At 37.6% G+C, this 15,100-nt stretch overlaps 1 protein-coding gene across 6 annotated transcripts in view; it reads right to left on the bottom strand.

The window, feature by feature from the left end:
- Window positions 1-15,100, bottom strand: part of OSBPL8 (oxysterol binding protein like 8) — a 67,492-nt gene that overhangs the window by 43,061 nt on the left and 9,331 nt on the right. For 2 of the 6 annotated variants that reach the window (XM_079993795.1, XM_079993799.1), the window contains exons 2-4: window positions 10,888-10,975; window positions 6,498-6,534; window positions 1,259-1,396 (exon numbers count right to left, since the gene is read on the bottom strand). In XM_079993795.1, coding sequence (XP_079849921.1) covers window positions 1,259-1,396; window positions 6,498-6,534; window positions 10,888-10,929 — 217 coding nt within the window. In that variant the 5' untranslated portion in view covers window positions 10,930-10,975. Of the gene's footprint in view, window positions 1-1,258; window positions 1,397-6,497; window positions 6,535-8,316; window positions 8,374-10,887; window positions 10,976-13,236; window positions 13,290-15,100 lie in introns of those variants that run through there. The other 4 variants (XM_079993800.1, XM_079993796.1, XM_079993798.1 and 1 more) reach the window with 3 other exon arrangements.

Genomic DNA, 15,100 nt, shown 5'->3' with positions numbered 1-15,100 from the left:
TCACTATGATTTTGAAAAGAAACAAAAACTATAGTAATTGGAATTAGAAAATTTGAAATATTTCCATTTTCTTGGTAGTTTATTCAGCTTGCATTTGGCCTGGAAACCTGGCAAGCATAATCTCTGCTACAAAAAATGAGCAGCACAACAGCACAAGTTAAGGTTTCTCTCTTTATCAATCTGTGCATCAGAAAGCTGAAAAGATTCCCCAAAAGTAGAATTGCTCTTCCTCAATTCAAAGAAGAGTTCTGAGGCAATTGGAAGCAGCTAAACATTTACAGCCCAAATCCTTAGCATTTTCTCAGAAGTGTTATTTTGGGCAGTGAGGCTTGTTCCTAGGTAAGTGTGCACAGAATAGCAGCCTTACAGCCTACAGTATGTTTACTCTGACAGAGATCATGCAAGCAGGAACAGGAGAACACTATTTAGCAAAGGGCAGACTAATCTGCAAGCCTCCAAATGTTACTGGATGACATTTCCCATCACCCCAGTCAATGGTAGTTCAATGGTAAGGAATGAGTATATTTGTAATCCACCAATATCTGGTCCCACCCCCTAATTTATGTAGAGGGTATTAATTCAACCAATTGGTGTTCTCTGTTATTAAGAATCATTCTAATCAATTCAAATCTGAATCACAAGAGTGGAAACTATTCACAAACTGCAAGGAATTTCAGGCAGTACAAAGCACAAATTCCAATTTTTAACCTTTCTACTCTTCATTCTATTTTTAAAAATCAGAAATCTTAATAGCCATTAATGGTGTACAAAACTGTCTTACAAACGCTTTTAACATGCATACAAATGCAACCTTAAACAGCAGACTGAAAAGGGAAGACATAAACTTACACATTTATTAAGGTAAGAAATTATTTTCTGAACCAGATGAGAGGCAAAGAACAGAGAACAATTTTCAGCTCATCCAAAGGATTCCACATTTTTAAACAGTTTTTACTGACATGTAGATGAACACATTTGCTGCAAGTGCTGCAGTAACTATTGAAGACATTATGGGCTGTGGAAGCCTGTGGAAGGGCTCCCATTGGTACAATGAAGCTTTCCTCCCTCCTCTTATCCCAGATCTGCTCTGGAAGGTTGGGAGAACTCCCAGAATAGCGTGGGACGATGGGAGAGGAGGGGATTATTCAATCAGACAAGCAGAAATGCTTCTGCTGATGAAACAATCTATTTAGGGCTAGGTTGAATTCCACCCTTTATCCAGTTTGACATTCCAGTCAACTAATGAAATGCTTCTTACCATGGCCATGGACTGTTCCTGGACTAAATGATGGCTGCTGCAGATCTTTGGTTGGAGTAAGATAGCCTTCTTTTCCTTGACGCTGGCTCATCTTTCCTGGACTCAGAACATGAGCTTCATCGTTGTTTGTTACCACACCTGAAAAACAAAGAGGATTATTAATTAATTATTCACTGCACACGGTGTTTTACAGAGTACAGGTCCATGCACAAGGAGAAGCAAAGGAGGGGGATAAACCGAAGGCAGGGTATATAGGAGGCCCATCCAGCTCCCAAGAGACTGTGATCTACTTCCAATTAAAAAAAACTGGCAGTGGTCTACCAGAGTTGAGGTTTTTTTGGGGGAGGATGCCCCGGAGTTGTTGAGCTTAAGCCAAGTTACAGCATGGCATGGGAATGAGAGGCTTACACTAATGGCTTCACACAAACGGTGGGATTTGAGGGAGGATTTAAAGGAAAGTAAGAACGCACAGTTGTTCTGGGAAATGGTTGCAAATATGGGAGGAAAGGGTGGCATCTTTTGAGAAAGCAGGATTTCTTCAGGGGCTGGAGCTGGACGAGGTAAAATTATGGGCAGGGATGTACTGGATATAAGAACGGGAAGATCAGGGTGGACACATGAGTAAAGACATATGAATGTCTTCCAGTGTCACTAAGAGTAAAAAGGAATTTGCTGCCCCATGTGGTCATCCCATGCCACTCTGATAACTTTAAAATAGCATTTCAGGCACAAGCCTATGAACACAGCTGCTTCCCAATCCAGAGGTCTATAAAACTTCTTCCTATATCAATTTCAGAATTTTTTGTGTGCAGCATTTTTGGTCCTACCTATACTATTAATCACATCTGTTTAGACCAAACATTCCCAATATTAAATTTCTAAAGCTAACCAAATAGTGGTACCAACAAATTGGACAGATCCTTCCATGTTCAAAAAATGAAAAAGTTATGTCTTAGAGTTGTACACGTTTTAATTAACAGCTTAAGTAATACCCAAAACATCATAACACCCATTCATAGATTCAATCCCAAAAGAGTATAGCTTTTATAGAGGATTAACTTCCAATCTAATAAAACATACCTGTTTATTTTTGAGGTACTGCTGTCTTTTTGTTAATAAGAATTGCACATTCTGATGTCATGTCATGTTGCTTCAAAGCCCCCATTTTTTAAATCTTTCAATACTGCTACATTGCCCTCTAGAGACTTCACAATGAAAGTGCAAATTTCTTCAATTTTTCTACCAGTAGTGATTCTGTTCTGCTCTTGGAAAATACTGCACTCTCAATATTAAAATATTCACCATAAATTTATTGTGGTTAACAGACCAGAGATAAGACCAAAAATAAAGGCATACAATGTACCATACTCTTAAGTATAGGGCAAAATGCAAAGCAAAAGCTTGGGTAAAGCAAATTCTAAGGGATATTTATTTTCCAGACCTTTTGACTTACTCATCCGCAAACTGCTCATCTTGTTCCTTAGACTTTTTTTATTATGCTCCTTTTCAGTTAGCTGCTCATTTTATGAGTATTTTAGGAGTATGCATGTATTTAAACACAGTGTGGCTTTTACTCATAATAACCAAGAGGTAGAATCTGTGGAACATGTTCCTTTTCTTTTTGTGATGTTTATGCTGGAGCTTATTGGCAAAAGATTGCCCTGAACGACCTAGAAGGTCAGCTCCATTTTATATAAAATACTTGCTGGGATATAAAATCCCAAAGGCTTCAACCATATAGGTATACAACCATACAGGCTGGATCTTCCACAAGCCCACCAAAGGGTTGTGTATGTACAAAATATCTAATTAAATTACTCCAACATACAGCTGTCCAACACACACATAAGCATGAAAGCATCCTAGTTCTCAAAGCGTTAGTAGAATATCTGAGATGTACCACTTCCAAGTGGAAACTCAGATGTTGAATATTTTAGGATACAAATAAATCCCATCCACATAGAAAGGCAGGTATCAGGGAGAAAGTTGCATTGGTTTTTAAATATTTTTCAGATGGAGGAACATTTGATTCTGCAATTCGCCACATGCACTTAGAAGCAGAACATCTCAGAGATTTTAACCCCTCAATGATAATTAGGGCGTAATTACCAAGTCTACTCTACCGTAGAGAAGATCCTGACATGACAGGTTAAGCCACTGATTTATCTGCAAAATTTAAAAAAGAATCCTCAGCGCTCCCTTTGCCAGAACCTCCTAGTCTTCCTGAAGATTGAGCAAAATCTCTTTTCCTCAGCCTCTTTTTACACACAGCAACCATCTATCCTTTGCTTCCCACTCAGTTCAACCTCTTTCCTTTGGGAAAGCAGGGGGTCAGTAGAGATTTATCTGCCTAGGTTGACTTGAGCTGGTCTTGCATAGCTGTTCTCTTCTTACTGAACTAGCAAACCCTGTCCCAGTTATAAACACAGCAATATAAACCCACTGCATCCCCTAGTGGCAGTTGCCATTCTGTATATATGACACAAACTACACTTTTCTTCATTGATTCAACGTGGCAAGTGAAAAACATTATAACACTGAGCACACAAGACTTTAGGGAAGGGAAATGAATTAACATATATACCCGATTTTTCATTCTGAATTTTGAAAGGCTTGCAGCCCACCCCCCTCCCTGAATCCTCCATTTCAAATTTCATATGGGTAATATGAGTCATATTGATTTTTATAAAGGAACAGAATTTGTGGTTTTAATAGATTGTCTCACACTTTAATTACAGAATGACGCCTATGGGTCTTTAATATAAGCATAATGTGGGCAGTAATTATAATAAGAAATACACATAGTTTAGTCTCATACTTAAAAGGTGAAGGCTTAGCCCGCTAGAAGGATTAAGCATTTAGTTATGAGGTAAAGTCTTGGATAGGATTTCCTTCGGAGATGTTATTAAGCAACCATAAAAGCTTTTAGTTGCTTGAAGCCCACTTGCGTTCAAAGAACAAGTGAGCTGAGCTACCGCATTGGTAGGGAATCTGTGGCCTTCAGATGTTGCTAGACTATACAACTGCCATCATACCTGACCACTGGCTATGCTTGCTGGGGTTGATGGGAGTTGGTGTTTAACAGGTTCCCCATTCCTTGGGGTACAATCTGCTAGGCAAGGAAGGGAAATCCTCTTCTCAACTTGCAGTCACACACACTGAATGTGGATACTGAGAAGAGATCCCAGACACTAACATAAACCAGAAAAACAGGAATCCAAACTCTCACCATTCAGTTCCAGTAACATGATTTACTGAAGAGGCACCTTTCAGTGACGGTGGAACTTCCAGGTGAGACAGAACTGCTGCTCCTATATAGGGCTCAGTCTAAGACTAACTGCTGCTGAAGCAATATCCGAGCAGGGCACACTTTGAAAATATGGCACACTGTGCAAGGCTAAAATTTGTGTAACTGCCCCACCCGGTTGTGACTAGACACTATCCAACAGGAGCCCCACAATGCACTTATGACTGGATTCCATTCAGCACTTCCCTGGCAATCTCAACTGAGAAGCTGGGATTGGGCGAGAACAAGTGACAAAATATTGGTGTTTGAATGTTGAGTAAATGCTACATTCATACAGCAGAAATTCAGTTAAAAGCAGATATATTGATAGCCGCAACTATACATTTTTCTTTTTTTAAATGACTACAGAGTGCCTAAACTGTTTAAGAAGTACAAATTCAAAACAGAAATTCACACAATGGAACTATTTGTGTGAAACTTTGGATCGCAGTCTCTACATATGTCTCAAGACTTTTCCAGTACAAAAAGGAGCTTGTCAACCTTGCTCACTATAGTAGTGTGTTACAATTAGTTAAGAGAAGAGCTCTTCAAAAGAATGGTGTCAGCTATCTGAGAAGACTTTAGCAGGCAGTTCCTTTTAATTGTATTCCAACAGGAGTAGTGCTAAATATTGCTTATTTATAGTCTCAAGAGAAACATTTGATAGCTGCCTATATATTTTTCATTTATCTCTCCAATATTGGGTTCTAGCAAGAACCCCTGGCTGGATTAGGAACATGGTACTGAATCAAGGCCTCTCAGCTGCTCTCTCTTCAAAATAGGAGCAGCAGCATTATGCACACTTTTAAAAAAGCTTAAATCAAGTAACACACTGTTTAGCCCCTGCCAAAACGCCATGATTCTTTGCATTACACAGTAAGCTAATTAGAGCTTACCAGGAATGCATAGGCTCCTGGAGAGGAGCTCATCCCTCTTTGCTTCTCTCTCTACTCCTTCTTTATTGCACTGAGCTAATCCACGGTTTGGCAAAGTGTGGTGTTCAAACCTGGGCTCACAGTTAAGCTCTCATCTTGTTAATTTTGAGTTGTAGACAAGAATAAACCCTGGCTACAGCTCATGGCTAGTTAAGAGAGAACTTCACCACACACTTGGATTTCGGTGGCATGCTAAACATGGGAATAAAAAAAGCTTGAAGAAGCAAAGCATCTGTGACTTCTCCAAAAGCCTGTGCAGTCCCACAGCCATAGTTCGGCTTACTGGGTCATGCAAACTAGGCCAATGAAATATTCTTCAGAACTATTGCATTATTCACATGCAAACTTAGGCAGATTTAAAGCAAAACTCAGATGATTAATTGAATAAGATTTCCTTCATCAAGCAACAGCACTGCTGTAATAAAATCAAAATACTGAGATATAACCCCACAAGAGAACCTTAGTAAATTTAATTAATTAAAAAATAGTTAAAGATATTTAAGACAGCAAGTCAATATAGAAACAACACAATTCTGTGCTTTATCTATTTGCAAGATCTTTTATTTGTTTACTATCACATGGATGGCTACTAGCTTCCACTTTTCTATTAAAACAGGGAGATTATCGCCAACAGAACAAGGTTACTAGTCACTATAGCACAGACTAAATTATACTCTAATCAACAGAGCCATATATACGTGTTCCATTTTCAGAATGATTTAAATTTAGTTTTCCAACTTTAAAAAAAACCTAAGGCCCCTACTATTTTCACATTCTTGTTTATTTTCTTAAGTCACAGCAGACTTAAGCTTGTGCGCATGTACACACACATGTGCTTGCACACAAATGCGCAGTTTCTGTAGTTCAGCTATTCCACCTCCCTCTGCTACTTTTGTGTCTGATCATTCATTAAAAGCTCGGCACTTGACAGTGTCTAGTGGAAGAACCTAATCATGTCACGATCTGGGAATATGATAATATAGCTCTTTACATGTTGTAGCAGAAATCATGTACTTACTTGAGGATCCCTGGCAGTCTTTGATCTCATCATGATGCTTGAGGTGACGTGCAATTGAGTACGCAGAACAGCAGACAAAAGCAGCAAGGCCAAAAATGGAGAGGGAGAATATAGCAGAGGAGGCAGCCACAATTAAAGGCAAGAGAGAGAAAGGGAAACAGCATGTTAGTTTGAAACTAAAAATAAAAAATGCACATCAGTCCTGATCAATTTTCTTAAGAACAACACAGCACACAAAAAAAGAGAGAGAAAACAAAACAAGTGTGCTTAGCAACAGGCCATTATTAGCTTTGCTACAGTTAATGAATGACTAATTTCTTCAGAAGTACAAATACTTTTCAAAATTATTTTTCATTTATAACTCACCAACTTCCACTGTAAAAGGGATGCCTTTTACAATAAAGGAAGTTTAACTTTCATTCAATCTATTACTAGTAGAAAGTAGCTGCAGAACTTAAAATCAAGTCTTTACCTTCAGTTGACAAAAGCTAACTAAATTCTACTGTATAATACTACATCAAATATAGTGAGTTAGAATGGAATCTTGCTCTAATGAGGGAGGTGCATACAATATTGTCAAATATATTATTATAAATATGGATTTCAAGTAGGCATAATAATTTCTTCTAATAGCAAACGGTGGCAGTTGAATGAATATCAATTTGGAAGCAAAACAGGGTAACCCAAAAAATGGGGGGTGAAGGGGGGGTAGTCCATAGGCAGCCTTGGGGAAGTGGGTGAGAAAAACGTTTGATGAATAGTATGAAGGTTAAAAATACTTCCTTCCTTCAACTACAGTGAGATAAGTCAACCCTAACATTAGGCAAAGTGAGGCAACTGCTCGAAGCAGAAGCACCACCACCACCAAATGTTCATTCTGTGCAACTCCCATTTCCATTTGTTGCTACACAACCTCTCCTGAGTACCCCTAAACTGGCATGTTTTCTTAGCATGATGAAGAATGCAACCTGAACATCATGAGAAGATTCCCATTTCCATTCAGCTAAAGCTCTGAATAGAACTCCTCTCATAGACGGGATATTCTACAACCCTTTGGGTTCCCACTTGAATGATATAAAATTACATACTGATACAATTATACAATATTCTTTGTTATTATTAGGCATTGTTTTAAAATTGCACCATGCATTTAAATTATTTAAAACCTGACAGGCACAAACCACTACTAATAGTACATCAAAACTACTAGCAAGAGTTGCTGTAAAAGGCTGTCAGTCTAAGCAGAGGAAGAGCTGCTTGGCCTTCTTCATTTTCGTCTCTCCTCCCCTTGTTCAAACATGTCTCCCCCAGCTGCTTTTCCACTGGGAGGGGGGGTAGAGATGAGTACAGGGGTAGGGGGAGTTCTTCCTTAGGGAAGAAAATTAGCTGTGGGGGATTTTGAACAATACATTCTGAAGGGAGGGTAGTGTAGTCTTTCTTCCATGGTTACTTTTAATATAAAAAGAAACACAGACCATCACACACGTCTCTTTTGGCCCTTACAGATATGGGAAAGCCAGAAACACATGTGTCTAACAGTTCTTTGTCATTCAGCACTTTAGTGGAGAAAAAAAAAAAAAATCATGATAAAATCAGAAATGTATGATTTTAAAAATACTATCCTTTTGGAGGTGTTCTTTTGTTAAAAGTGAAAGATCTGCTATGTAGTCTAAACTTGATTCGTACCTACCTTAATAAGCAACTGTCTAAATAGTTGCATGGCTAAATATTTACATGTTCATTACTATAATAATAATAATATTCAGTATGCATCTGAAATTCATTATGCTTAAACTATGGTGTTAACTAAAAACCTTACCTCAAATCTATTAAAATACTTCCTTCTCTGTTTAAAGATTCCTGTCTGTTATCTCTACTAAAGGAAAAGAAAATGTACCATATTAAATCAAGTTGGGGGGGGGGGGCTAGCATAGCTCAGTGGTAGACTATGTGGTCTCAGGATCAATCCCTAAAACCTCCAGAGAGGGATGAGAAACATCTCTGTCTGGAATCCTAGAAAGCTATTGGCAGTCAGTGCAGACAATAGTGGGCTAGATCAGGGGTAGCCTTCCAGTTTTTGGTGAGGGCTTGGGGGAGTGGGGAGTTGTAGTTCAACATCTAAAGGACACCACACTGGTTACTTCTGAGCTATATGGTTCTTAGTCAGGCTGTATAAGGCAGCTCCCAATGTTTCAAAAACATGGAGAGTGGATCATGACACACTCTGAAGTGGGTTAAACTAGCAACACTTTTGCTAAGAAAAGTAGGAAGATCTGCACACAGTCAAAAATAAAAATAAGAATCAGGACTGTGTCCCGTATTGCAGATAAAAGGTTATAAGCAAGTTCAGTATGTGAAAAGTTTGAAAAACAACTCGCTACAAGAGAACTTTTTGGCAGTAACATAATTAAATAATGTTCAAGATTATGGAATATGTTTGCACTGATAATGTTATGGAGGCACTTTGGGACTGTTTGAAGTTAGCATAACACATCTGAGAGCAATGCTACACATTTTAACGGACTTTTATTTTAGTTATAGATTTAAATAATAATAATGGTAAGTCAAACTGTCATGAAACAATAGATCAAGTGTTGCAAATCAACTAGCTAAATGAATGTCTTCCAAGCTCATTGTGAAAACTACATGTCATCTCTCATGCAATGCTTTGAAGAAAAGAGGAGGAAAAGGCAGAAATAGCATCTTAAGCATAAATGGCTCAGATGAGTCTTACAATGGAGCAACTATATTATCAGTACTTACATGATAAAATAGAGCAGAGGATAGTCTAGCCACTAAGACCTCCACAAGCCTGTACAACTGAGCAAATGCCAACAAGAGAAGCACTGAAATGGGAAAGCTGAGTGAAGCAGATAAAAGCTGATCGTCCAAGATTATTGTAATGGCCAGTATGTAAATATTTCAGCACTGCATAGCTAATTACTTTCAAGGAGCTCCTAAGCAACAGGCTAACACACGTCTACTGAGATCTGCTACTGCTATATTGTACTCGTGAAAAAAATCCCTATATATACTGTACTGCCGCAAACTAATTAAGAGAGCTAAACTACAATTTGACATATAAAAATCACAGCTCATATTATGTAGAAAATAAGCAAGAATTTAGTTTTTCAAACTCTTACTATGTAGCAGTTTACTTGTTGAATATAACAATTTATATAGAAGAAAATGACTTTTTCAAAAACTGGGATTCAACATTTTCTATCATGTTGCTTACCTAATTAGAGATATAGTTATTTCTTTCACTTGTTCATTTAAACATTTTTCTAAATCTCAAGCTGATTCTGGTGAGCCTAGAATACAGGCACATCCATTAGAGACATTTCCTCAGAAATGAATAATTTCACTAGTCAATGGCATCTATTTGCCTTTGATTTTTTTTGTCCTGGCCACAATATCATTAAATTGAAGCTTTAAATTAAGAAGTATATTCCAATTTGGTTGTGTTATCTCACACTCTTACCTTCCACATAGTTCAGGAAAAGCAGCCCAATTTTCAGAATGGCGTTTTGTTTAACACTGAGATCTTCTATGCTTCTATGCTTTTTCTGTTCTAACAATATTCCAAATCTTTGCAAACTACCACATGATGGAAGGTGGTTGCTTTCACAATTCTTTATCTACCACTACCATTTCCTGTTGCAGTTGCTATATATTCTGCTTCTTGTGTAACCCTGTTATTTCTTATTTCCTACCAGGTTCAACATGAGTTTTCTACTGGACCAGTTTAAACCAGCTGTCACCAACCTGGGGCCCACCAGAAGTTTGGGACTACAGCTCTTGCCAGCCCAGCCATGCTGATGAGAGTTTTAGTCCAAGAGATCTGGAGGGCACCAGGTTGGTGGCGGCTGGTTTAAATTAAATCAGAAGTGTGAAAAGGGAAAAAGCAAGCAAACAAGAGTTTATAAAAAGTATATTTGATATTCAATTTGTTGGGAAGTTTTTACATTGTAGACACGCAAGTTATGAAACACTGCAAGGTTCTACTCTACACTTTCTACTAAAATTCATCTGCTTTTGTGGTTTAAATTAGGTGCTTCCAAAAGAACAAACCCACCAAAGCATTTCCCTCTTTTTTTCTTTTTGGGGGGTAGGGAATTCTTCTGACGATATGTGCTCAAACCTCAAATAACTCTCTTTTACACACCTTCCCTGTGGGGAAAATTGTTGATGTTTATTGTAAATGGGAAGGGGCGCCCCTATTCCCATTTACCTGAGATTAAGTCCTCCTGAACTCAATGGAATTACTTCTGAGTAGACATGTTTAGGATTGCAGTATTAGTTGGTTGTGAAGCTAGATGGCTGTCTGAGGAAATGCCCTTTGTTTAGGATTTAACCATTGCCAGTCACTATGTACAAAATTACTTACCGAAGTTCTATCCGGCTCCCCTTCAAAGCTAGTTGTCTCCATAATGAAGCAGAACTTGTCTTTCACTTAAAGTCCTTCCATTCTGTATCTATCAAGAAAAAACACACCTAAAATTAACTGTGAATATAGGTAACATATTGCAACTGAACGAATTACGTTTGATGAGTAACACAGCAGGACACATTGTTCACCACCAATACTATTTATTTCTAAAAATAAACAAGAAAGCAGTATTTGTAGATGATATACTGCTGACTTTGTTAGAAAATAAAGAAAAGGTAGATAGGTGAGCAAATTTTGTTCTCCAAAGTATTTACACGATAGTTAACTGGATACAGATCGCTATTCAGTAATAGGCTATGTGAGGATTACTTGACTCTCAATTTAAATCAGTAAATTGATGAAAATAAGCTGATGATACAATGAACAAGCTAGAATCGATTTCATAGTTCTTTGCAGTTCAGTGGTTGTCAAAGAGTGTGGCAAGCCACACTGGTGTGGCAGGAGGGGATGGCAAGTGTGGCAGGAAATTTCAAGGACAGTCAAAGAAATATTTAAACATTTCAGTGTAATATAGCATATAGTATCAAAATAGTTGTTGTTTTTTAATTTGCAGAATATGCATAGATATCTTTTCAAAATGAGAGCAAGAACGTCAAGTGTAGGGCTGCCATACATTTGGGATTCATCCTCCGAAAATAGCGTCCGGGCAGATTTCTCAGAAAGCGATTAAAATGTCCAGGAAAATCTGGGCATATGGCAGCCCTTTTTGGGGGGTGAATTTCCTAAAAAATAACTGAAAAAAACCTCAGCAACTTTTGTGTCTGGATTTAAACTTTTGAAATATGGCAACCCTAACCAAGTGATACTACAAGCTCACATCTCTCATTGAGTTTGTATAAATACTTAAGGTACATATGTAAGAGGCTCATTTACAATTATATTTTGGGAATGATTCATGTTTTATACTTTCTGGGTGTCCCAGGATCATATTACAAAGTAATTGTGTCCCGTGTTATAAATCAAGCACTATTAGGAGCTCTTTCTTTTTGCTTTCCAATGTATTTCTTATCCATAAAAAAGTTGGTGTTGCAAGAGCAATTTTTTTTTCTGAAAGTGCGGCCCAGAGAAAAAAGTTGAAAACCACTATTGTAGTTGATGTTATTAGCTTTTGGGAAATCATGAAAGGACTTCCCCTCAAGACGTTATACAAGCAAAACAGGGGAAAACATAGAAAGCTGTTTTAAGCATAATTGGTGCACTGGGAAGTTGGGGGTTACAACTGAGGAAGGAAAGGTCAACACTTTTTCATCTGATGCAATCTCCATGAAAATAACACAGTCCTCCAGCAATTATGTTTTTTTTAAAAAAGCTAAAGTTCCATGTGGTGTGGTAAGTGAAAGAGAGGAGGGGTGAGTGGGTGCTATGTGTGGGGTTGTATGAATGTGTGTGTGTGTGTGTACAAGAGAGGGAATGACCCCATCGACTTTTTGCATTGGGTGCATCTAAAACAGGCATGTGGCCCCCATAAGGTTAGCTATAAGGGGATGTGGCCCTCAGGCTGAAAAAGGTTTCCCATACCTACTGTAACCAATTTGCATATAAATCACTTCTGTTTAAGAAGTTTTGAAGTACCATTTCATCATCATTATCAATGCCAATTAAATTCCCACAATCCTGTGTATACCATCCTCAACAACTGGTCTACAGTATCTGCAGCCATGATGTGAACTGCTCGCAGAAATTGTGGTTTCCACTAAATTTTCTGTATTGAATATAAACAGTACTATCCAATAGTACTGAAAGCACAACACACAGAATTTTTTTGCCGTTGTACAAGAACTACTGACAGTGACTAGTGCTGGAAAAAGTTTATAAATCCACCCTTCCCCTATAAAAGAAGCCAAAATAATTTTGTTATTGATGTTAGCAACAACAGAAATGCCATAACAGAAAGAAGAGTCTTTAAATCCTTAAGATCAAAGCAGCAAGATGGTGAAAGAAACACATCCCAGCAGGAAATGTTTCTTTCATTCTCTCTAATAACACACAAACTTCTAGATAGAGAGAGATATCAAAAGCTTGTTTGCATCAATGTATTTGAGCAATGCCAGGACAAAAACAAATCAATAAAAATCTACGCAACTAACAACCCAATCATGTGCATATTTACTCTGAAGTAATTTACTTCTGAGGTGCCAGTGCACATAGCATTGCAGATTGAGGTCCAGTTGAAGTATAAAGATCCCACTCCAATGAACCACTGTTTATCAATTCAGGAACAAGCCTTGTACCTTTCTAGTTATTCCTTCCCACCTTCCATCATACACTCAACATTGATTAAGATACCTGGTTTGTGAAGCCACAGTTTCTTGTGTTATCTGAACCATGAAACAGTAGTTTTAAGGCTTCCCCCAAATCAAGACCTGAAAGTAGAATCAGATCCTGGTCTGAAATGAGTTTTTGTTGTTGTTCAAACTTCCTAGAAAACTGTGGATTAAAGAAACCAGGAAAATTCCATCAAAGGTGGACACACAAAGGGAGAGGGAAGCGTTAGGAAAAACATGTGAACACTATCATTATCAGATGAAGATACTAATGTCTGCACTGGGCCTAAAGAAAACTTCAGCTGAATTTAACTTTTAGAGGTAAAGCCTCATACGTATTGCACAGAACAGGCATAGCCCTGATTATTTTGTTCCAAACAGCAGTGGAAGCCATGGTAATGTTAGCAACTCCCCCACCCCACCCAGCAATGTGTAAGGCTACAAGTTCATGCATCCATGCATTTTGCTGTAATCACCACAGTTCAATCGCAGGATCTACCCCCATAGGTTATCTATGTAAAAGAAGAAAGGGGGGGGGATGTGAATTTGATATTGTCTTCTGGAATATACCAAATCTACATGGCCACCAAAATGAAATTTGAATTAAAATATACATACTAAAATAGAATGGCCAAATTTCATGTTATTTCAAAGTTTTAAGTTTAGTCATTTGCTTAGGACACAAGACTTACACATTTGGGGACAGCAAAGGGTAGGGATTCATTGGTTTATTCCAGCCTCACATTTAAACCACAAAAGCTATACCAAAATATGTATTTTAAAATGTATTTAATCTCAATGTATGCATTCTAAACATATTTTATCCTAAAACATGCATTTATAAAATATGTTTACACTTTATAAAGCTGAGAACTGTATCACAAAATTTAAATAAGTGCAAAACCTGAAGATACTTATATTCCAATCAGTGTATTATTCCAGGGGCTGTGATTTAAGTCAATTTGCTTAAAATGTGTGTCAAATGAAGTCTCCACCATCCCCAGCAAAGGACTTCAAAATAGTCACTGCTTGGTCATGTAACACATATTTCTTCTCCAATCAATTACAGAGAGAAGATTCTGCAGGCAAAAATTTTGGCTGTACATTCTAAAAATAAAGACAATTCTAAACAATGATACATGTTCTCTTAGCCAAATATATTTATGCTTAACTTCACTTAGATAGAAATGTAAAATTCAAATTTATAAATGGGGGGGGGGGGGAATACTACACTCACTCATCCAACAGATGGGCATTTACAAGTATTTTCCTCATTCAGCAATTAAGGCTTAAGTGAGAAGAAAATGAAGTAACACCTCCAACGCTTTCAACATGCAACTGCCACCTATTTCTATATACTGTTTATAATTAACCTGCATAATCATTCAGTCCAAAACATGAAAATGCAAATTGTCATATTGTATCTTCAGAAGCAGAGGAACAGATATTTGAATTCTTTCCCTATTCGGCCCATACCTAACCATTAGGCAAATTCCTAACACCATAGTAAAAACACCTTTTGTCAACCAGAGGTTGCAATATGTAGCAATATGTATTTACTGTGAATCCCATGGCTTACCACATTTATGAAACTTGCATGATCATCTTATCCATTTAGTACTATGGAAGTCTGCAGAATTACAATGTTTCTCATTCACTCAGATGAGACGTATAAGCTCATTTACTCAGAGTAGTTTTCAAGCAAAAGTTGCTTCTCTATTCACAATCTTCCATTTTTAAAATGTTTTTTACTGAGCTTTTAAACAACACATACGGAAAACAGAACTCTAAAAATGATATCCAACAGTCTCACACGAAGGAAAGTTATCATAATATAACCTTCCCTGCTACCTGGCAATAATGTTACTTCCCTTTCCTTAAAAATC

This window comes from Podarcis cretensis (assembly GCF_951804945.1).
Source record: "Podarcis cretensis genome assembly, chromosome: 10".
Lineage (NCBI taxonomy): Eukaryota > Metazoa > Chordata > Lepidosauria > Squamata > Lacertidae > Podarcis > Podarcis cretensis.
Note: the sequence above shows the minus strand (reverse complement) of the source record. Positions and strands in the feature narration are given on the sequence as shown.